Source organism: Mytilus trossulus, chromosome 3 (genome assembly GCF_036588685.1).
Source record: "Mytilus trossulus isolate FHL-02 chromosome 3, PNRI_Mtr1.1.1.hap1, whole genome shotgun sequence".
In the NCBI taxonomy this organism is placed as follows: Eukaryota; Metazoa; Mollusca; class Bivalvia; order Mytilida; family Mytilidae; genus Mytilus; species Mytilus trossulus.
Window position 1 is genome coordinate 16,495,602 of NC_086375.1, and position 25,111 is coordinate 16,520,712.

The 25,111-nt window shown below is 31.3% G+C and overlaps 2 protein-coding genes across 4 annotated transcripts; one reads left to right on the forward strand and one right to left on the reverse strand.

Moving 5' to 3' along the window:
* Nucleotides 1–2,116: 2,116 nt before the first annotated feature.
* Nucleotides 2,117–16,223, reverse strand: LOC134710258 (programmed cell death protein 10-like). Of its 3 annotated transcripts, none has more exons than XM_063570536.1 (10): nt 16,119–16,223; nt 15,061–15,169; nt 14,602–14,655; nt 13,561–13,687; nt 12,586–12,609; nt 8,917–8,964; nt 8,147–8,273; nt 7,503–7,590; nt 6,251–6,336; nt 2,117–4,311 (listed from the first exon to the last, which is right to left on the reverse strand). In XM_063570536.1, the coding sequence occupies exons 2-10, from the start codon at nt 15,136–15,138 to the stop codon at nt 4,221–4,223; spliced, it is 723 nt and encodes a 240-aa protein (XP_063426606.1). In that variant the 5' UTR covers nt 15,139–15,169; nt 16,119–16,223; the 3' UTR covers nt 2,117–4,220. The 3 variants fall into 3 exon arrangements, with proteins under 3 accessions (XP_063426606.1, XP_063426607.1, XP_063426608.1); XM_063570537.1 differs by lacking the exon at nt 16,119–16,223 and adding an exon at nt 15,911–16,012; XM_063570538.1 differs by lacking the exon at nt 12,586–12,609.
* A 4,521-nt stretch (nt 16,224–20,744) lies between these two features.
* LOC134710260 (uncharacterized) lies at nt 20,745–22,344 on the forward strand. The gene has a single exon (XM_063570539.1). The coding sequence runs from the start codon at nt 20,859–20,861 to the stop codon at nt 21,486–21,488; it is 630 nt and encodes a 209-aa protein (XP_063426609.1). The 5' UTR covers nt 20,745–20,858; the 3' UTR covers nt 21,489–22,344.
* The last annotated feature ends 2,767 nt before the right edge of the window (nt 22,345–25,111 follow it).

Genomic DNA, 25,111 nt, shown 5'->3' on the forward strand with positions numbered 1-25,111 from the left:
TTATTAAACATACTCAGTTCTGATGAATAATAGCATAGTATTTGTTCCTACTTTGTGTTGGATATAGCATACCAATACAAATGTATAATATGAGAGTTTTGAATTTAAAAATTTATGTAAACCATCTGTCATCCTAAAGCTGATCAAAGATCCCTAAAGTTACTATCCATGTAGCTTTAATCAATGAAGAGTTAAGAGAGAGCACCATGAAACATGTATTCCATACAGACAAAAGTACTTAAGCAATAATCCAACCATTATCTTGGGTCATCAAATAAACTTCTGAAATAGTACCATTTTAGAAACCATTTTATTACCAATGAGTCACAAATTAGACAAATCAATATTCAACAATATCATGATTCTAAGACACACTTTTATGAAAAGGTACATTGATTTTTTGGGGGAAACTTAACAACAATTTGTTCCAAAAGATTCAAGAACTTACAAAATAAGATAAGAGGTGTTTTTTTTTTATAATAGCAGCAGTTTAATTCTTTAATCAGAAGGTGAAATTGTTCCCCCGTTCGACATCACCAAATGCCACTTATCACCATTTTTTTTTAAAATTGACATGCTCAACATGACAGATACCACTAGTAGAGCAGGATCTGCTTACCATTCCAGAGCACATGAGTATACCTCAGGTATTTGATAGGTTAATGTTAATCAATGTGAAGTTTTTTGTTAAGCTTTAAACAGACTTTTGGTAGACTGTTCATCTTTTTTTATTTTGACTATGGGATTTTTCTGTCTTCTAGTTTTTGATTTGACCCTATATTCATCTTTTTATATAAATAACTTATGATTGTTCATTGTCTGGATACAAAAGTTTTACAGTTTTCAAATTTACACAGGATTAACTTTGAAACAAAGTTTACACAATTAGCGAGTTTAAAATTTTCTATTAAATTCTGTATCTTGATCAACACTTATAATGGACTAGTAGATGCTGACTTTAGAACCAATATATGAGATATAAAATGTAATTAAAAAAAATAAACAACACATTGTAGCTTCTAATGATTTTATACATGTTTCAGATCTGAATATATGATACAATAAAATAAAACATAAAATACATGTGTTATGAAAATAATAGCAAATCCATAGTAAATATTGATTTAATAGAAAAAACAAGTCTGAAGATATAAGCCATGTTTAGAGAGAATGTATAAATCATGCATTTATATTATTTCTATTTTAGTGGAGTTAGAACCTATGGAATCACAAATGTTATCTAACATCAACAATTACAAGATGATAAGAAATATGTCATTTCAATCTCCTCTATACCTGAGAAAGCTAGTAGCTACATCACACATTTCTAAATCTTATTCTTAGCGTGAAAAGAAAAAAAACAAAGATTACTTAGAACCTTGTGTCTTGAATGGATAAGCCCAGGTGTAATATTGGCTTAAAAAAAAACCCAGTCCATTTATCAGTTAAGTTTGAAAAAATCCCACAAAAAAAACACAAATGGGACTTTAATGTTACACTGCTGGTGGAATGTAGGAATACAATACATGTATGTTACAGGCTTGACAAAAACATAAATGAAAGAAAAACTTATGCTTTTGTGCAAGATATAACACTAAAATGCTAGAACGTAAATTTTTTATAAAAGTTTTGTTCTTTATATTGTTCACCTCAAGACAAAATCTTTGCATATTAAAGTGTATTACAAGATAATTAAATTGGTTATCAGTTAAACAATATAAACACTTTCACCTCAAAACAATAAAAAAAACCTGTGTATACAGTAAACTGGCACCTAGAAACAAATCAGTTAAAATTAAAAAAAATTTAATATAACAGTAATTAAAATCATTCCATCTTTTATCACTTGGGAGCTGCCATGTTGTGCTGGATACTCAAAAATATTTGGTAAATTCTGACTGTGAAACCAAAGTCTTGAAAGTGATACATGTATTTCTATTTTGAACAAATATTTTGTATCAAATTTGAATAAAACTTAATAAGATAATACATTTGTGTACTACATACTTTTTTTACATAACTTTTTTTAATATATTTCAAAATTTCCTGATATTTCAACATCTTTATTTATATAATATTCTTGATTGTAATTTCTGTTTTTTTCTTATATTTTCCCCCTCTGCCATAGTAACCAAATTTCCAAATATGTACAAGGTACCCACCTCTAAAAAAGAAACAATCTTGAAAATGGAAATATATAAAGGGAGACAACTTTCAATTGACAAATTATATGGAATAATAAATCATGGTTAATTCAAGATTACACAAAAACTGAGACAAAATTACACATAATATATGGGACAAGTGTTGTTAAATACATGTATAATACAATGTGCCTCTTAAAAGTGAAAAATAAATAACATAAATTTGCCATTTGTATTATAATGGAATGTTCGTTCACCCATAGAGATTAGGACTCTATATCAATATGAACAGAATGTAAAGTCTTCAATATCAGCAAACAAAAATCTTAAATTCAATAAGGCCACCATCATTAAATATATAAATTGATTCTTAAGCACTTTTCCAAATGTTATGTCAGGTAAGGAGGTACTGTACATCTTACCATTATTTTAAATAAGAATATCTGATATATGTTCAAGAAATGAATAGTTCTTCGACTCTTCTGATTTTTTTGTCAAAAGATCAAAATTATTTATGAGGTAGATATTAAAGAGATGAGGGGGGACTTAAAATCCCAAAGGTTATTTTTCAATCTGCTAAATTAAACTTTTATAGCAAAAAGTTACCAGTCGATTATTGACACACATTAGAAAAATATATCAACCTACATTAACACATTGTTAAGAAAACTGCATTTGATTTTTATTCTTTCTTCCAGCAACTTGTCTATTATTGAAGATATAGTTAAATTATACAATCATAAACAATGTCTATATATATATTTTATATGAAAAAATGTATGCTTCAAGCATGCTTTATCTATTCTAGGCAAGAACATTATGACTATTGACTATTGCTTACATAAAGAGAAGAAGGAGATATGAGAAGAGACATTTATTTGCCTTTGAAATAACATCAACACATATATTTATAAGACATATTGATAAGGTAAATTATTTCATTGGGCAAGGTTCTTATTTTTATCCCAATTGAATAAAAAAAAATCTGAAAATGAGGCTGTTTCATAAGGTTCAACAGTTTTCTTTAAATACTAGAAGTTAAAGACCTCAGGATGCAATTAAAAATTCAAATAAACATGTATTTAAGTACTGATAAGTGAGACACATTTCTACCGAACATTTGAAAAGTTCTTTGTATTATTATATTTTATTCAAGCATCTAATAAATGGATTATCATATCCTAGCCTTACTTAAGCAATGATGAGCAGAAGCATTAATCTCAGTGTCCCAATTTAATTTAATCTACCAATATGGGACCGTAAAACAAGTGAGGTATTTCATCTTAGGCCAAATAAAGTACTGTAAATTCAGAAATTATTGCGAGGTTTTTATTAATGCAAATAATGCGACTGAATGAGTATCGCAATAATAAAAACTCGCATTCTGTTAAATGATTCATATAACTGTATGCAGATTTTCCCGAAATCGCAATAGTTAATCTCGCATTTCACTCCATTCTCCAAAATTCGCAATAATAAGTGCACGCAATAATTTCTTAATTTACAGTAATAGATACAATTTCCTACCAGGGGCAGATCTATTCATTTGAAAAGGGTGTGTTCAACTATATGTCCCTATTCAAATGCATTGATCGTCCAAAAAGGGGGGGTTCCAACCCCCAGAACTTGCCACCACTAAACCACTTGTCAAATATAAATTCTTAATCCAAACATTTATCCACTATTTTACAATTGAAAGCTGATAACAAAAGTATCAATTGACAGTTAAACCCGGTGGTTTGACAAACAAACAAAAAATTCATAAAGTAACCAAGTTCTTAAAAGAGATTCCTTTTGAAAATGTTACATAATTAATGGTCATCACATAAAAGTAATTGTTGTCAACTTTTTTACATTTATACATTATCAAATATGTTAATATTTTAATAATTTAATTTGTTTTGGTATGAAAATGAGTAAAAATAAAACCGCTACAAACATTTACCAGGTTTACATATGTATGTAGCCTACTATTAAATAATTCCCTCATAAAAATGAAAGAAAGGTTTTGCTAAAATAAATCAAACTAAATGTTTATACAGCAGACATCTAGATGATGCATGTTTGGTTTGAGATTCATTCTCTCTCTGTTTCTTGTTTCACAGTTCTTAAAATGACATTCGTCTGGTAGATTAAGAAATTAGCACTTAGAAACACATTCTGTCTTCTGCAAGAGAAAAAAATTTGAATATAATACATCAATATCTCTGGCAATATGAAGCAAATTCTGTGAATATAACCAATAACCATTTTTACCGCAAAGTCTGATCAAAAATAATTATTAATAATTCAATTTGGGATGTAAATAGTTATCGAAGGTACCAGGATTATAACATGTCTTCTGATTGGCCAACAGTATTATGGCTATCAGCTTATTGACATAATTTTGTAATGTGACCAAGGTCTCATCAATCCTTTTTTATGATTTATTCCGGCTTAAAATGGATATTAGAATTAAATTATAAGGAATGACTAATATTTTTTCTGTCTATTTGAAATAACATAAAAAATGTGGTGCACACTTTAAAATAACCCACTACGCTACACGAGTTATTCAGTGTGCACATACATGTGAACCTCTCAACGGGAGCACAATAATCCTATTTTCAGGGGTCTCCTCCCGTCCTCCCATTGAAGAGAAAAAAATCATGTGTATGAAATATTTCGTGAGTGAAAAGAATCAGCCGCCATATCCAGTTTAACTGTCATTACCTGAAGTTAAATTTTCCCTGTAAAACAAGGAGCATGCATAATTATATGGCTTCACTTGCCAGCTCGGGTGTCAAATATACTGTTTATTAACGATTTAACGCTTACTGCCGTTGCCGTTATGTAATAAAAATAATTGAAAATTATAAATTTTGGTTACTTCCCCTTGTTTTCTGCTGTTTAAAGTTATTTTCCTTTAAATAGTTAAATAATGTAAATTGTTAAAAGAATATAAATGAAATATAAATTTAACAAATAATCTTAAGAGGATGATAAGTAAATGATTTTAAATGTCTTAGGACAAAATAAAAAAAAATAATTTGGAAATTATGTAAGGGTTCTATATTTCTTTTTCAGGCTTAGATCTAAATTTCACAGTTAGTTAGATGTATATATAATTAGATTGTGGATAAAATATGTCATCTCTCTGGATGACCTTAAATTATTTTGCAGTTGCAAGATATGAATCAGTCATATGACCAGCTGCATATGACTGTGGCGTCATCAATGGTTATTCATGGTTTGTGCTTGTTTAAAATGGAATTTAGAATTCAATCATAAGAAGTAACTGTAATATTTTTTCGGACTATTAGATATAACATTAAAAATGTGGTGGACACTTTTAAAAAACATGCTACCCGGGTTATTCAGTGTTCACCACATTTTTATGTTATTTCTTCAAAGACAGATATAATGTTACAGTGATTCCTTAAGAAACATGGAAAAATGCTACAGACAAAAAAAAGAATTGTTCATTTTGCAGCAATTGTTAAATCGAATAATGAGAATCAAAAGTATATAAAAGGCATGATATTCAAGAATGTTCTCCAATAAAAGGATATTAGATTGAATAAAGAAAAAAAATAAAACATCTTACATTTGAATGGAAAGTTGAAAAACACTTCAAAAGACAATTTTTATACATCACATGATTATATTTGAGAAAAAAATTTATGGCAATAAAAAACCTCCTTATCTGATTCCTATCTCCAGACCCAAACTTCCCAATCTCTTGATCTGAGTTTTACAGTCCATCACATGTATGTGTGCATCACATTTTTTATGTTATTTCAATCAACCAATTCAAATCAATTCAAATTAAAAAGGAATTGTGTGAGTTAACGCGATTAGCGAAATTCGATTCAAAATCAATTCAAATCAAATGGTTGTGTGAACTAGACATTTAATAACTACAAGCTTTGTAAGAAATATTAAAAAATGAATAACAAAACATAAAACTGAGACTAAGAAAAAAGAAGCAAAAGAAAATTTTAAAAGTCAATTGTGATCTACAGTTGTTGATATCCTTCTCCTTGTCTCTGGTGGATAGTTATCTCATTGGCATTGATACCACATATCATTATTTTATATTTATATATGTTATCTATGTAACTTACTGGCTGCCATCTCTGAAGAAGGCTTTTAGCATATTGCTGAACTTCTTAGAATATCTTACAAATTCTTTTTTCCTATCTTCTAAAATCTAAAAACAGAGGTAAAAAAATTATAGATAATAAACATTAAAAGTTCCTGCAATTGAATTAATGTAAATTCAGAAATTATTGAATGCGTTTATAGTTGTGATAAGATTTTAATTTTTGCGATTTTAAGGGGAAAATCTGTTTAATACAAATATTTCATAAGTCAATTTTAATTATTGCGATTTTAAACATCGATTTCATGCAATAATAAAAACATTGCAATAATTTCTGCATTTACAGTACATAGGATACTTCAATCGACCATATATATCTTTTAATATTTCAAATGCTTCAGCACAGATTTTGGGAGCAGAAAAAGATTTGTTGAAGTGGAAAATCAAGAGGTGTGTGGGGATTGGGGGCTATTTTGGGTATTTCAATGGCGTCCAATTCTCTCAACCTGCCTTGTTAATACGTTATTCTAGTTTAATACAAATATTTGCCACTGGAAATTACATAAACAACAATCAACCCCAACAAAATCCTGTTTTTTTATACCATTACACCGGTCTCTTTATTCATAAACTTGTATTGTATTTTAATCATGACACAAAATATAAGTGAATTTGAATGAAATTAGTTCATTTACGTAAATTTAACAGATTGATATAATACATGTTTATAGAGAATTGGCTTATATACATGTTTGATGTTATCTAATGTGATATTATATTACATGGTTTTGTTGGAGTTTCTTATAAAACTAATTATTATGCCCTAGATTTGATTTTGATTTTTGGTGTTTTAAAGCCACTTTTAAGCTCCCCATAAAGGAAATTTCCTAGCCGCCAATCAATTTTTATTTGCGGCAGAAGCCAGTGTGCATAGAGAAAACAACCAACCTTAGATACGAAAAACTGACAATTCTAGTCAATTATGATTAGAGTCAAGTGCACACACACCAGCAGGGTTTGAACTCACAACCTAAGACTTGACTGGCTAGTGATTACAGAAGTAACTACTTTGACCATTCGACCACCGAGGCCCCATTATGCCCTAGATAATTTTACTACATTTTGCTAGAGATGACACAAAATATTTGTAAATTTGACAGAAAAAAGTTCATTAGTTTTTTTTATGATATGGTCTGCTGATGCCATTGATGGAGTTCCTCAACATAACATCTCTGATGTTTTGAGAAGACAAACAATTTTATGTTAAAATTTACCTGTTTACTCCCACTCTCACCACCAGGTATCTCAGCTATCACTTTATTGAAGGCATCTAATAAATGTTTTATAGAACCAGCAATCTCTCTGGGAAAATAAAACATAAGAAATTTACATCATTTTAATTTTTAAGATTATATGTACAATTCTATTTTTTTTTCATTTCAAACTTAAAAGCTAGGATACATCTTTACAATCTCTATTACCATCTTTCTTTCTTCTTTATCTTCATAAACTGTCACTGAAAAGCACTTCTTCTGAAGACAAAACATTTTTTTTGATATACGCTTTATTTTTTTAAAATCAAATAATAATGAGTTCCTTATACCGGGTATTGGAATGAAATAGCTTGAGGTATACAAAGTAAACAAATCTCTCAATTGGGAGTTCTGCAGAAGAAAAAGACTAAATAGAATTTGTATCCAGGAGTTATTTTCCATACAAAGTTCTACATAATATAAGAGTCTTTTTTTAGTGAATCCAATTTGATATAGTTTTACCAAGCAATATAAAAACACGATCACCAATCAGTCTTATGCAATGATTTTTCAAAGTTCTCCTTGAGAAAAATTGAATTATCTCCCATATCATTCTTTAATTAGAAGCTCAAGCTCTAAAATATTTTTTTTTCACTAAGACTTACTTAATGGTTTCTAGGAATTGTTTTCGGTCATCTATCTGTATTGGAATGCGACTTAATATGGTTTTAAGGTTTGTGGCACATCTGTTTAATTCTTGGAATGATGGTTCTGGTCTGAGCAATCTTAATTCTGAAAAAAAAATAGAAAATAAAAAAGTTCTTTGCATTATATAATATGAATAACTTTACCACAAACAAATATCTCACTAATATTGGCACTAACCTCATAATAGTTTCTAACTTTAAATTATATTCATGATTTAATTTTAATAGGCTGATAAAGTCTTTTAATTGATATCTATCACCTAGACAATCCAGTAACAGAGACTATCTAGTACATAATTGAGAATTCTGTATCATTTTACATAATGGTGAAACAACTTAATCAAAGGTGTTTTTTTAATAATTACTTAAGAACAAACTGATCAATAAAACGTCTGTTGTTTGTAAATACATAAAGAAACAGAGTTAACATGCTTAATATACTGTATGGGTTTTCTCATTGTTGAAGGCCATACACCAGTCTGTGCCAAACTGTTTTAAGGTTGCCTGACCGAAAAAGAAATTTGAATTTTTCTTCTATATATTCAACCAAAAATCCTAAAAATTCTGTCTGACCAAATGAATTTTTGTCTGACATTTTGTCGTACAGACAGAGTTTGGGATACACTGCATACACTGACTTATAATTGTTAATTGTTGTGTCAATGGTCTCTAGTGGAGAGTTGTCTCATTGGATTTCATACCACATCTTCTTATTTTTATATTCTCACCTTTACTGGATGGATGCATAGCAGCTCCACTTGGTGTGGTTTTGGATGCTATAAAGATAAAGAGTACATAATGTGTTTTAATAAACAAAGAAAAACATGAAAACATAACTGAATATACCTAGGCTATATTATCTATTTGTTTTCCCATAATGAGGGGGGATAGGAGGGGTCCTGATCCGGAAATCCTAGGCTTAAAAACTTGAAATCCCGCAATTCAAATAAATAATTCCCGGATCCAGAAAGGCTCAATCCCGAAATCCCGAGCTTAAAATCACCCGATCCCGGAGTCCCGACAAAGGTACTATCCCCCCTCCATAATGCATAGTACAAGTTCTGTTTATGGTGATAATAATAGGTCATCAATTGCCAAAGCAAATTGAAAATTTGTATATTAAGACAATTGTTCATCAGAAAAGCCAGCCATAAATTTGGAAGTCTAACTATTTCAGTTTTTGCAGTCAAAAGTTTTAGTCAAATTTCTATCTATTCAGAAATTGGAAAAAGTGTTTTGAGTTTTAAAATATGCATTGAAATTGTTAAAATTTTCTTACTTTTGGTCTTTCCACTTTTCTGTGGAAAGACCTATTGTTTTTCTTCTGATTATTATTTTTTTCTTCCGCCTCATTTTGTTCTTGCGATAAATATTTGTTTCGCAATATGTCGCTTAGACATTTGGTATATGATATCAAACAGTAAATGCGCTTTTAAAATTTACCCTGTGTAACCGAATACTTTTCTTTGAAGGATGCTGTTTTCTTTGTGTCCACGACTCCTTCAAAACCATAAAAGATTAAGACAAATTTGTTTACACAATTGCTCGTTATAGCCTTCGCATGATTTGTCCTATTTTGAAGGAAGCAATATGAGCGCTCCATATGAGAGTTATTTCCCCTTATGCATTTGATATAAGTGATATGCATTTCTATCTTGTAAACCTCAACCATAAGTGATAGAGACCTAGGATCTTGTGATTTGAGGTCCTTGGTCCAAAAAGAAATGAAAATTAGGTCAAGGTCATATTCCAATTTTTGAATTTGGCTTAATTCCACTTATTTCCAGTAACCGTATAAGATATCGGCAAATTGTTTTTTTTAAATTGTTAGTTGCGACATGTCGTAACACGTCAATTTTGATTACAGGGGTATGTTGAATGTAAAAGGGAGTGTTCTCCCCTCTTGTTTCTAAAAATATGTGTATAGTGATATAACTGATCAACCAAATATAATTAAGACCTATGGTCTTTTGATTTGAGGTCCTTGGTTTATGACCTTGAATTTGATCTCAAGGTCATAGCTTAATTTGACGTTCTAGATTTTGACCTTTGCTTTTAACTCACATGTATACATGATAAAACCATGAGACTTTTTGCAAAAGGTATCAAACGATTTAATCTTGAAAAAAACAACCGGAAGTGACCTTGTGTAAACCGGAAGTAGCTATTTTTGGTACTTTATTAATATAAAAGTATATAGAACCAGATATTTTTGGAATCAGTGTCAAGTAAATACTTGAATAGTATCGAAAGTGACATTTTTCAAACCGGAAGTAACAAATCATCTCCCTTATTTAAAAAAAAAAGTATAGAAAACATATATTTTCGGAATCAGTGTACAATAAGCTATCAGATAACGATTGATTTGACATTTTAAACTTAATTTAACAACTTTCATATTAAAACACATTGATTTTGGTGGAAAGACCTCCAATTGTTCTCTGAATAATTGGTTTTTGTTTGACTCAACCAAGGAGCTTGTAACAAATTTTATATTTTATATTACAAAACAATCGACTTTTCTTATAGTGTATACATGTAACAGTCTCTACTCAACAGTTAGATTATATCAAGAAATAGGCATCAAATTATTTATATATACATACAGAAGTAAAATTTAACAATAAATTTTTATTTGATTAGTACAAATTATTGATGTTTTGGTAACAACCACAAGGCTATGTGAGATTTCCAAGTGTAATAAATAAACAAAAGAAGCATATAACCGTTTGCAAATAACATTTGAGCACAAAAATATAAAACAAACTTTTGACAGATTGATCATCCTCTCAGAACAAAATCAGAAATCAAGCAATTTTATAAAATAGCTGACTCCCATCACCCTTAGAGCTAATTTCCTAATGCATGTAGAGCAAGACTTTGGTTGGCTTGCTTGCTGTTTGTAAATTGTACAATTGTAATCAGGATTATGTCCAATCAAACTTTAATGTAATATATACAGGTTTAACTATGACAATCTTTTTTTCGATAGTTGAGTTAACATTTATACAAAATTTACAAACAAATCAAGCAAGCCAACCAAAGTTTCACTCTACAAGCACTAGGAAATTAGCTCTAAACAAAAATCATACACACTTAAATGCAACAAAAGATGACAGAAGAAAGCAAATTGTGTTTTAGTAATTAAATTAAAAAAAAAAAGATGTGGTATGATTGCCAATGAGACAACTATCCACAAAACACATTTCAAAGGAACAATTGCATTTCTATATTGAAGGAGAAAAGACTGTCACAATCAGTATACCGTTAAAGACAGGAGAGACAATACGAACCAGCTACATGCAGTATGAGATATGATTAAAAATAAGTTAAAGGAAAAAAGTATAGATTTTTTTGATTTTTTTTTATCTCATATGTCTTGTAATTTATATATAGATTCTTACATTGATACCAGTGGATTATCGGATTTATCCAATCGAGATAGTTAAATTGTCAATTTTAAAGTCCGAGCCGCCTCGGCGAGGACTTTAAAATTTATAATTTAACTATCGAGATTGGATAAATCCGATAATCCACAAGTAACTATGTAAGAATCTGTTTCTCTAATGATTAAAAAGACATTTTCTTTTTTTGTTAACTGAAAATCCACTTCGAGTGCCTTTCACATTGCACGAAGTTGTCAATTTCATTAACACCTGTTGTCAAATTTTGATTCATCCAGTTAGCTAAAAAGGTCATGACCCTTAAAATCATCCAATGATCTTTTGAGATCACCAGCAACCACACGTTGATTAAATTTTTTTATACAATGGGTTCCGAAAGGGATAAATTTCCATAGAATTAGAGAAAGAATATTTAAACAGTATACTCTATCAAAGGTCTTTAATAATAACTAAAGAGGATCATTTAAATCTAGTTACTATTTTATTTACTGTGGAGTAACGTAAATACCAATTTCTTGGATATTTTATTTTGTGGTTTTGGAAAAGTCTGCATGCAAGCCTTTAGCAAAATTTGCACCTCCTTCAACACTTTAATTCAGGGATTGCCTGTACACACCAAACGCATTAAAATTGGTATCCCAAAAATAATAATGAATCAAAAGGACTGGTAAATTCATTTTCACTTATTATAAGAACAAAATAAAGTATTTCTTCAATCTTCAGTGTTATCTAAAAAAAAAACAACAGCGCTCTCAATAATTTTGATATCCTAATGGAATGCTTTATTCAAAATTATCATTTTAAAGTATCCTTCAGACATGCACTTGTGAAAGCCACTTTGATATGTTTGTAGTAGGTTTAAAAAGTATATGAAGGAATGAAAGTTATTTGTTTTAGTGGATTCCAAGTTTCTATATGATTGTTAAGCCAGGTGCTGATATGCGTGCTAGTCAAACGTTGTAAGATGGATTCCTAGAAAACACTCAATTGTACCTGTCAATTCGTTGTCTAATATTTCTGTATAAAATACATTAAAAACACACTAAAAACCTGTTGTTTTATAAAAAGAATATAATTCCACAGAACACCATGCCAATAACACACTTATCACATTCCCATGTTCTGTGAACCTTGAAAAATAACAATCTGGCCAAAAACTTTGAATGTACTTATTTCACACCATCACATGATAAATGACATGTCCATATTGCTTAGTGAATTATGAAATCATGGTCAAACCATAACTGGGTATATCACTTTAAAAGTTCTAAACTGTATGAATAAGTATACTGATTTATAAAAAAAAAAGATGTGGCATGGTTTCCAATGAGACAACTCTTCACAAGAGACCAAATTACACAGCTATAGGTTACCTTATGGCCTTCAATAATGAGCAAAGCCCATACCCTATAGTCAGCTGTAAAAGGCCCCGAAATCACAAAAGTAAAACAATTAAAAGGGAAAAACTAACGGCCTAACAAATGTACACAAAAAAATAACGAAAAAAATACGTAACACAGGTTTACACAGCCACAAATGACAAACACTGAATTACAGGCCCCTGACTTGTGGATTGATGAGACCACAACTTTCACCAAAAACTTCACCTAAAATGTACTGACTTCACAAAATCATATCTTCAGTTTGGGTTCAGAGTGCAATGGGTTACAATAAAAATTTAATATATAATATAAAAGTAAACATCAAAATGTGTTCCAAGTTTGGAATGTGTTAATGGCTTGATTGTAAACTATCTAAACTCAAACTTTTACTTGGCAATGTACTAATTTTACACTAATACATTTCTATATTTAATTCAACTGTGAAATGAAAGTCAAAACTTATTTATTTGTCATACAACTTAAAAAGTTCATATTATAAATATTATGTGTTGTACTACACTTCAAGTTAATGTGACCACAACTTAATGAATACTACTGTTTAAATAAATGTGTTTTCAGTACATACCATCATATCCTTGTGCATCACCTAATCTTAGCAGTGTTTCACATATATCAAAGTGGTCATGTATGTCTGCTTTCTTCAGGATACCCCTCAAGAAATCATGGACAAATCCAGGCACTGTTGTGTCAACCTTTAATCATGCATGAGATTTATGTTATATTTTTTTTTTATTCACATTGTACTTGTTTTGAATTGTATGAGGGATTTTCCTCACTATAAAATGATTACCGTAACCATATATTGATAATTTGGATTTTTTTCACCTAAAATGCTCTTCAAATTTCGGCCTTTCATTTTTTTATTCAAGCATCACTGATGAGTCTTTTGTAAATGAAACATGTTTCTTCCATACAAAATTATAAGCCTTGTATAGTTGATGTTCAGAAATTAATATTTGTTCAGATAATTGAGATGTGGGTGTAAAATTTAAACTTTTAGGAATTACATTTATTAGATATTTTAGCTGAAATGATGTGGCCAAAAGATAAATTTGACTTTTGAAAAATGTCTTTTTATGAATGTGTTTGCAAGTACTGTGGATTCATGTTTTTTGTTGGATGCCAATTTTTGTGGGTTTCATGGGTACATGTGAACAACGAATTCAAATGTTCAATGAATAACATATTGCCCATAGACTTCGTATACAGAGATTGGCAAAACCACGAAATCAAATTTTTACGAAAAATACAAATTTTCAGCAATCCACGAAAATTGATACACACGAAAATTGATACCCATGAAAATAAATGAATCCACAGTAGTTTTTAATATATTTTGACATTCATTAGAAAACTGCACAAATACAGATACAAACCTGAATATATTGGTGATTTTTACAGTGAAATATGTATAGTGACATATGGCATTTTTTGTTGTTGGGCTGCTGTCTCATTGATGTATACTCTGCTCTGAAGGAACAGGACACTTATAAACTTATAAAGATAAAATTTGTAACTACTGAACAAGTTTTGTTTACACAGGTCTATGGATAATTCAGAATTTGTTCAGGAATCCAAGTAGACAGGTTTCAATCTATATCCTTACCTTTGAAAAAGAAGCTCTTAATGTCTGTGCTGATGACTTATCTTTCTTTTCTAACTATAAAATACACAAATAAACAAAAATGAATTACAAATTAAAGGTAGGAGAGACAGTAAATCAGATATTTGTGACTGGCAAATCCCAAATGATGTCAGTAACTCTTCAACTACATTCTAATGCATAACAAAAATAATAATATGTTAGAGCTGAAACAAAACTTTATAAGTTTCAATCAGAATAAAATCTGTAAAACTTCATGAATGATTTTAGTGCATAAACATTATGATGAAACATGACCTCATACAAATAAACACATTCTAAGTCAATTTCTGTGGAAGGCAAAATTTGAATTTCATATTGTAAACAAACAATTGGAATTGAAATAAGTTATGTAAGTCAAAATAATCTCTCATTCTACATGTACAGCATAGTGCCAACTTAGAGAATTTCTCCAATACTTACACTTTCTAACAAAGGACCAATGACCACATCTAAGATCATCTTTCCATACATAGCTTTGTTGTTTTCCCCCATAGTCATTTCTTATTTATTCACTTTTCATGTCATTTTCCTGTAAAATAAAGTTAAATTTCAACACCAGATTAAATGATTGTTGTAAGCTTAGATAATCAAAGTGCTGTATAGCACCTCTGGAAAGTTTGCAACTGTAGCTGTGTATTATTCCAAAAAGGTTATAGACATGTATTATTTCAAATATGTATTTCATCACAGCTTTGAATTGTTTTAAACGAAACCATTGTCTCGTCAGTAATTATAAAAAATCACTTTTTTTATGATTATCATAAAAGGTTTTGATATTTTCTATTGCAATCTTAAATTGTAGATCTAAAATAATGAAATATACATGCAGAAAGCTCTGTTAATTTCTTTAAGATCAGGACCCCGCCTACCTAACCCCCCCCCCCCCCCCTCGTGTCTGATCAGAGAAATATAACATTATATTCCTTGCAGTCATATTTTAACATCTGGTACAATGTATTTATTAAAAAAAAAAATATTATTCATGATAATTTCGTGGACTTCATTGCATACCATACATCTAATATATCCATGATATCTGGCATGGGGCCACTTTGAATTAGTAAGGTTTACCTCTGAATCAAATGCGGGACAAGCACAAGAAATAAAGAGTACCTACACAAAAAACAGAATAAACAAGGGGAACCAAACTCCAGAAAACCAGAAAAAAGCATCAAAACACAAAAACAATTGAAATAAAAAGGCCGAAAACGTTGTACGAAAATAACCCTTTACCACCCTCTTAAGTCATTTGATGAGATTTGTACTCAACCTGTAACTGGATAAATTCGTTAGATTCCAATGGTAAATATGTAGGATTACTAGGAAATGTATAAATTGTCACATTATTGTGTGAGGAGTGACCACACCCGATGTACTTCGATGGGTGAGGCAGATACAGTTTTTGTGTGCGTTTATCATACTCAAAGACATCATAGTCTATTCTTTCAATAAAATTATGTTTTTTGGAAGAAAAATACCTTGTTCTTGACATAAACAACTGGAATGAAAAAATATTTTTTGTTTATCGTTTCAAGATTCACACCTTCTAAATGAAGAGTGTAACTGCAGTTACTTCCCTTTACCCGCTTTGTCGTAATTTTTTTTTCTAGTTTGGGGAAATTTAACGAATAGTTAAATATATGCATAGTAGAACTTATTGTAACCCGTAAAGATAAGAGCAAGTGAAAATAAGTTAAATTGTAAAGGGATATTACCAAAACGGCCAAAAGAATTAAGTAATCTGAGAAAATTAACAAAATGTCTATAATGGTGAATCACTTTAGCCAGAAATTGTATTATGTGTCTCTGCTTTAACTTATTTCCTACAACCCCGTGTTGATTCACAAAGTATGATTTAAAATCAAAAGATATCTTATATATAATACTGTTGAAGTAACTTTCCAAGGGGACCGGCCGTGTAAATTTAATTTGATGCTCATTACTAGTACACACTTGGCCAATCAGTCTAATTTGGTAGATCATCATCTAGTTAGTATTCGTGAAAAGGGGACGGGTTTTAGTTACTGCATTAGGAACATCAGATACATCATACAATATATGCGAGACATTTCAGCACGTACAGTTTTGTTCTCTCACTGCTTCCAATTTTTAAATCCCCTACAAGTAAAAAAAAATCTCTGCAAAGGACAGAAGGAGGACAAATTTCGCACTTTGCTAGTGGCACCAGGAGAAACTATTTATGGAGGAAATATGATTTTTCATAGAATCTCATTACTCGAAGTATTCTCAAAATTACTATAGTATGAAAAATAATAGGTACTGATAAATATTATGAATACGCGAAATACTAAGATTTGTTAATATTATTTTTTCTTACTCTTTGACTGAATCAGAGACATGTATACTAAAGTATATATATGTCTCTGACTGAATCTTAAACATACGAGACCAAATATATATCAAAGATATGCGTCCAGTCTTCGAGAGTGTTGTGCTCGTTGGAGGGGAATTTGACCTTCTGTGTCTTATAATAAAAAGATTTGGTATCATTGCCAATGAGACAACTGTCCACAAGAGACCAAAATGACACAGACACAGTCTTAATTGTCATCTAACATTCCGACGTTCCCCTTTATGTGCTAACCTTTAACACAAAACATTTCAGGCGTCTGGAACACGAAACCACATTAAAGATCTCCTTGTCCAAATTGCTAAGGGGCATGTGTTGGCTTTTGCCTTCACAAATGAGTTCCTCATCTTTTGTCCGTTAACTTTTACAAAAAAAAATCCTCTGAATGATTGATTGATTGATTGTTGGTTGCTTAACGTCCAGTGGCAAATATTTCATGCATATTTAGGACGAGAACAAGTTTACAATAAATACAATAGGTAGGTTGATACAATAGAGGCCATCCAAAAAATCCTTTGAAACTTCATGACCAAATGGAACCACTCGACTATAATCTCCCCTAAAGAAAGTTGTATTAAAATGTGTCCGATGTCTTGCATGACAACCAACATGGCTGCCAAGACTAAAACGAACATAGGGGTGTCTATCATCTTGTAAAACGTGAACGATAGAGAAATGTGAAAGTAGTACACAGAATGTTCAGAATGTCAAGATCGTGGCACGGGAACGATTTATTTAGACCAGAACTGTCGGACGACTCTTTTTTTTATGTTAATGACGATTCAAAGATAAAAGGACGAAGGACAAAGACTAACAATTAGCCGGGAAGTTACTTTAAAACATTGAAACTTCGTTATCAAGCCTCTCATTAGCAAGGTGGTCTACCAGGTCTACCCTCCAAGAAGTTTACACAACAAATACTTTAAAATCCAAATTGGCAATAATTACATATAATTCCTGTAATCTGCTTTCCCCGACAATATTCAATAGCTACCGAGGGTATGTATCCATTTTTTTGGTGATTTACATTTGTTAGTAAATATTCCGTAATATTCCAACTTTTTTTTCGACATGAAAATAAGAAAAGAGGGGCAGCATATATATTAAGTACTGTTACTGTAGTATTGTATGCATGGACAAAAACGATGTGGAAAATAAGAATAAATGGGAAGCAAATATAACCGACTGTTTCTTAAATGTGGTTTACAGAAAAATTGGGCCTACACTAAAGATAAATAGGGAACATAAAAAAATAGAGAAAAATAAACCCAAGCGAAAAAAGCATATTGAATAATGACGGAACCCTTTCCATAAAGTATTAAACTTAATACCGTACAACACAAATGCCTAAAACAAAACAGTAAATGAAATTGCTTACATCAGAAGATGACGGTGGGCATGGATAGGACAACGGTGTTTAAAGGCGTGAAAGATGCAACAACAGTTATGTAACCGACTACAAATGGCCATGGAAGGGAAGAGAACTAGAGGAAGGCCAAAAACTACAAGGAGAAAAAAAACAGAGGGAGAAAGGAACAAACAATGATCGACAAGTTGGAACGTGGCCAGAACAGCGACATAAGATATAAAAGGATGGAAATTCTGGAGCGGAGGTTTTCATCATTATATTGTGAAATCCAAACCCGAGGGAATATGCCTGTTTAAATTATTATTTATTGCAGTGTTATTTGTTGTTAAACTTTTCAATGAATCGTTTTTCCTGAATTTTTCAGCACATACCGTACCCGTTTCAATTTACAATGCCTTGGTCCTGTCGGCTTATATAACGATAAAATGGAGTTTCTGAACGGGCGCATTGCATTTCCGCCAATTTTAAAAATATCGAATTATTCATTTGCGCCACAAGGTTATATTTCATTTGCGTCAACAAATAAAAACTTCATTTGCGCCATTTTACAGGTAATGTATATAGGAAAAGTTAAATATTCATTACACATGCATGTATATAAAAGAAGATGAATTGTGGAATGATTGCCAATGATACAGCTATCCACAAAAGACCAAAATGACACAGACATTAACAACTATAGGTTACCGTACGTCCTTCAACAATGAGCAAAGCCCATACTGCATAGTCAGCTATAAAAGGCCCCGATAAGACAATGTAAAACAATTTAAACGAGAAAACTAACGGCCTTATTTATATATGTAAAAAAATGAACGAAAAACAAATATGTAACACATAAACAAACGACAACCACTGAATTTACAGGCTCCTGACTTGGGACAGGAACACACACAAATAATGTGGCGGGGTTACAGCAGATTTCAGTCAGAATGTAACTAATTGTAATATCTTTGGTTAGCTTGCTTGTTAACTGAACCGTAATAGTAGACTAGCCCAACAGATAACCAATCTATCTCTCTGTGGGAATAAGCTACTTTAAAAGGAGGGTAGTATACCTTACCTAACAATGACTTCACGATACAGCTCACAAGCAAGCTAACCAAAGATATGACCATTAGCTACACACTGACTGAAATCTGCTGTAAACATGTTAGCAGGATCCCATCTTCACGTGAAGAGAGCGGGAGTGGATCGTAACCCTTGGCTAGCGAAGATGAGTCCGTTTCTGTGTGTGTTACAGTTTTATGTTGTGTCGTTGTTCTCCTCTTATATTTTTATGCGTTTCCCTCAGTTTTAGTTTGTTACCCCGATTTTGTTTTTTGTTTATGGATTTACGAGTTTTGAACAGCGCCAGTTTTCTAGTACTGTTGCCTTTATTTAACTGATTTTACTGAATTGAGTTGTTTATTTTTTAGCAATCTAATACAATTCTTCAATAGCCCTCTGTGTATATGTCGTCTCATATGTCGAAAAAGGTTTCAGAATTGGGAGAAAATCACCTTTCTTCAAACGACTTTAAAAATGCTTCCTTGGCTATTATAATATGCCTGCATTTGTCTGTATTTACCTGTAAAACGGCGCAAACGCAAGGTTTTATTTTTGGCGCAAATGAAAGATTTTTTTGACGCAAATGAAATGCCAGTTGGCGTAATAGCAAAGCACCGTTCTGAACATCTAAGAACTAAAGTAACAAAAGAAAAAATACATAACTGAAGCAGCCAGGTTACGTCTTTTAATCACCTATATAAAATGTTTTGGGTAGGGAAAAAAAGCCCTGCATAACAAGTTTTCGGATTTTTTTTTACGATTGTCCTACTATAAGTCATTTTCTGTCGGAAATAATTTGTAATCAAGAATACATCGTATTCAAATTCTGCAAAAGTAAGAACTATTTTTAACGTGCATCTTTTCACTTTTTTTCATCTGTTTAAAAATTCTTGAAAAAAAAAATATTTTTAGTTGTGTTTTTTTTTACCGATGGTTTTCTTTTCATATTAATACTCTTACTTTTAATTTTTTGTAAGTAATATTACTATGTTTTTATAATTTATGAATTATTACATAATCTCAGACAGACATAAATTGAGTTTTATTGGGCGCAGATTTAATTTGTCGTTAAATTATCGTATGTGATGCTAATATATAATCTGATAATGTGCAATAAAAACAAACATTTTCTCAGCTTTGACTAATTAAAACTCGTTGATCCCCGCAGTGCCTCTGTGTCGCAGAGCAAAAGTGTTAACTTAATTTTTTGTTTATTGTAAACAATTAACGCGAGTACGAGTGTTGAGTGATGCCATGGGTGGTAATTATACACGTCCACAATACTCAAGGATCAAACGATTCCTCATTTTTAAGCCACGCCCACTAACTTATTAAATCGAAAGTTTCTAATCACCGAACCATTACAAGCACGAGAAGTCATCACTGAAAAAGTCCACTGTCACTGTCAACATTTTACCTTTGAATGTCAAAATGGCTTTCCTGAATCAATATCAGCCAAGTTTTGGAGAAGAAAATAACAATTGTTTATGGAATACACAAAATGACAACGGAATGTGTAGTAACTTTAAATTTTTGGAGAGTTTAATTTTACCAGTAATTTCTGACGAAGATTTCAACGATGGATTTATGGACACCACCAACTACTTGGACACACGTCGTGATATATTTGATTCTGAAGAACAGACCCAGAACTTGGATAGTATTCGCAGAGGTGCGCTCGAAGTAAATGAATTCAGGAGAAATGGATTTGAATGTGACTTGGACGATTTAGACGCATATCAAGTTCAACTTAGGAGGCAAAGTGTCCACGACAGGATTAGTGTTAAAAAGGAAAACAACCCAATTGTTCTGGAGGTAATGGCGTTCAAGGAAAAAAAGAAGGCATTAAGAAGAGCAAAGTCTAAGAAGAATTGTGTTTTCTGTAAGAATAACGGAGAATCCACCGCCGTTTATACAAGCCATGTTTTGAAAGACGGAGACGGGAAAACCACTTGTCCAGTTCTTAGGAAATACACGTGCCCCCTGTGCGGAAAAACAGGAGACGAAGCCCATACCATCAAGTATTGTCCAAAGAACGAAGCACAAGAACATGCATTTTGAGCTTGAAAGTAATGTCTTGAACTTTTCAATATTGTGAGCTTAAAAGTTGTGTATTGAACTTTTCAACAGTGTAAGTTGACGTAAGAACTTTCTAACAATTTTTAGCTTGCAGTCGTGTAGCGATAGAACTTTCCGACAATTTGAGCTTGCAAGTGGTGAAACGATAGAACTGTCCGACAATTTGAGCTTGCAAGTGGTGAAACAGTAGAACTTCCCGACAATTTGAGCTTGCAAGTCGCGTAACGATAGAACTTTCCGACAGTTTGAGCTTGCAAGTGGTGAAACGATTGAACTTTCCAGGAAAATACGAATTCAAGGCGGTCACCAAAAAAAACAACTAAAAATGACTTCAGGGACAATCAATTCGCGAGATGAATGAAATATGTTTAGTTGAGAACAAATTCAAGTTTTAAATAGTGAGCATTATTTAAGTTCTTGTTGAAAATTTTAAAACAATAAATTCAATTTACGTGTTAAATGAAATCCATTTTAACCATTTTCCATGTTAATTGTTGAAGGATGTTGTTTTATTTTACATGAAATGTGACATTTTTATTAGATTTTAGAAATTGTAAATAGTTTTTAGATGTTGATTTTAGAGTAGGATCATGTTTTGAAAATATGTTATATACATGTATGTAGGCCAAGACAATTGATTTTAAAATATGCTGATATTTTTTTCTATTATTAGCTTATTTAAATACATTCCGAACGTTGACACGAAATCCATTCGTTATTTTTGTAAATAGTTTTACGGAATTTGTTAGCACAGTTTGTAAAATTATATTGTGTAAAAATTATAGTGCTTCAATGTGTACATTCATCATAATGTTGAATATTAAATTGTAAAATACTTTGTACAAGTTTTTAGTCTTCTTTTTATTAAATTTTGTTATACGTCATTCAGATCTCTGTACACTTTCAGACAGAAGGAGAAAGATAAAAATAATCACCATTATCATGATTATGTTAATCATAGAACTCAGGGTTATATGTAAATCAGACAAAAAATGCTATCTGAAGTAGATTTGACACACAATGTTATGTATATTAGTTAAACTATGTTTTATATTATTAAAAAATAAATATAATTTAACAAAGATATTGTTGATATCATTTATGGAAATCAATGCAAGCACCCAAAATCAATGTAGAACTGTAGAAATAATGTATTTTGTTTTCTGTCTAGTTTTACAAATTATGTCATGATACCACCATGATCTTGGACAAGGACTTTGCAATATACCTAAATAATTATATTCGTGTAAATTCCAATACGGGAATGATACCATCCTCGCTAGCCAAGGGAACTATCCACTCCCATTCTCTTCACGGATAGCGAAGATGGAATGACGCTAGCTTACATTAAAAAAAGTAAACCATGACAATGGAACATCGTTTTTCATCATAAAACTGAGATGTGGTATGATTGCTAATTTGATACCTATTTTACAAGAGTCTCAATGACGTGGAGGTCACCGATATTTATAATAAATAAAAATATTAAATAGCTTGGAGTTAAATAAGTTGTCGATGGTTTGTCAAAGTCTGACTTTATTTAGCATATATATTTGGATTTCAAGTACAATGTAGCAGTATACAATGATACAGCTGTTGTCTCTATTGTTTCATCTGTAAGTCATTGATCAATTGTATTGTGTAATTTCACTAGGTCAAACATGTTGGTATAAGATTTGTTTTTGTTGCTACGGCTGGTAATTTTTTGTTCGTCGCCTAAAGAGTTTCTTATAGCAACAACAACAAATAGTTAGGAAAAAATCATATATTTTATTCAATTAAAATTCTTGACAACAAACCGTAAAGTCAACAAATACATCGATGTTGTGAAAATGTTGTGAAACACCAGTTAGACTTGGGTCCCCGATACTCTTCGACATTGTACTTGTTTGGATTTATAAATAATCATAAATATTTTGATTTGAGCGTCACTGATGAGTCTTATCAGACGAAACGCGCGTCTTGCGTATACATATAAACCTGGTACCTTTGATATTAAACTATTAAACGATCATACAAGGGATTCTGCTAAATAAGCAAAAATATAAACGAACCGTGAACAAGACAATGTCATCTCGTGAACAAGACAATGTCATCTTGGAAATTACAATTTTACATTATTCTTTTGATGGAAAAACTTACAAAAACGTGTCCTACACTAAAATATCCACAATGTTTTAATTTGTCAACCAAAAAAGATCATAAAAATGTCTTGTGTTCATTGTGTATTCTTTGAACATAAATGAGACAAAGAAAGTATTAAGCAATTTATAATATTAAGACAAGGTTAAAATCTAATTTCAAGGAATCAATTTCTTACAATCATGATGTAATCGACATCCACGAAATATTGTGGAACTGTGCATCTTGTGTAAATTAATTAGGTCAATTCACACAGATGGGTCAGTGTATTAACCAAAGGAGTGTTTACCTTCCCAAGTTTTATAGAACAATACCGCTCCCACGAGATTCACGTCAATCATCGATGTGTAATAAGATCAAAAGTTAAGGGAAAATTGACAGATTTACATGGTGATGTGATCTTAGCGTTTACAGTTAATTTGTCAAACAACTGTTAAACAAAAACAGAGATGCATAACACCATATTATATGTCACTAAATAAATATATCAAAACTCAAAGAGATACAGGGAGGAAATTTCCACATACACTAGTCTCTGGAAAAATAGCTTTCTATACTTAAATATGAAATATAGACTTTCAACAAAATGAAATATTAATAGACAAAAATCAACACTAAAATGGTTTAAAAAATTGATATAGTTTTACTAGTTACTTTTTGGAAACAGCTCTTCAAATTATAAACTGTACGAAATCCAAAGTTAAATAGACACTTAACATTTGCACCTGTCCTAAGTCAGGAATCTGATGTACAGTAGTTGTCGTTTGTTTATGTAATATATACGTGTTTCTCGTTTCTCGTTTTGTTTATATAGATTAGACCGTTGGTTTTCCCGTTTGAATGGTTTTAAACTAGTAATTTTGGGGCCCTTTATAGCTTGTTGTTCGGTGTGAGCCAAGGCTCCGTGTTGAAGGCCGTACTTTAACCTATAATGGTTTAATTTTTAAATTGTTATTTGGATGGAGAGTTGTCTCATTGGCACTCACACCACATCTTCCTATATCTACTTGTAAAATATTACTAAGACAAAAATGTGTCCATAGTACATGGATGCCCAATCTGACTATCATTTTCTATGTTCAATGGACCGTGAAAATGGGGGGGGGGGGGGGGGGGTTCTATTAGTTGGCATTAAAATTAGAAAGATCATATCATAGGGAGCATGTGTACTAAGTTTGAAGTTGATTGGACTTCAACTTCATCAAAAACTACCTAAACCAAAACTTTCACCTGAAGCGGGACAGACCGTAACGAACGGACGCACAGGCCATACAACATAATGTCCATAAATGAGGCATAATTAGACAATAGTTATCAAAAGTACCAGGATTATAATTTTAAACGCCAGCCGCGCGTTTCGTCAACATAAGACTCATCAGTGACGCCCAGATCAAAACAGTTTAAAAAGCCAAACAAATACAAAGTTGAAGAGCATTGAGGACCCAAAATTCTAAAAAGTTGTG

Excerpts from the sequence above, each read along its gene's own strand:
- LOC134710258 (XM_063570536.1), bottom strand. The coding sequence starts at position 15,138 with ATGACTATGGGGGAAAACAACAAAGCTATGTATGGAAAGATGATCTTA. Across the intron at positions 14,656-15,060 it reads TTGGTCCTTTGTTAGAAAGT|TTAGAAAAGAAAGATAAGTC; the intron begins GTAAGTATTGGA and ends TGTATTTTATAG. Across the intron at positions 6,337-7,502 it reads GTGAGAGTGGGAGTAAACAG|ATTTTAGAAGATAGGAAAAA; the intron begins GTAAATTTTAAC and ends CTCTGTTTTTAG.
- LOC134710260 (XM_063570539.1), top strand. The coding sequence starts at position 20,859 with ATGGCTTTCCTGAATCAATATCAGCCAAGTTTTGGAGAAGAAAATAAC.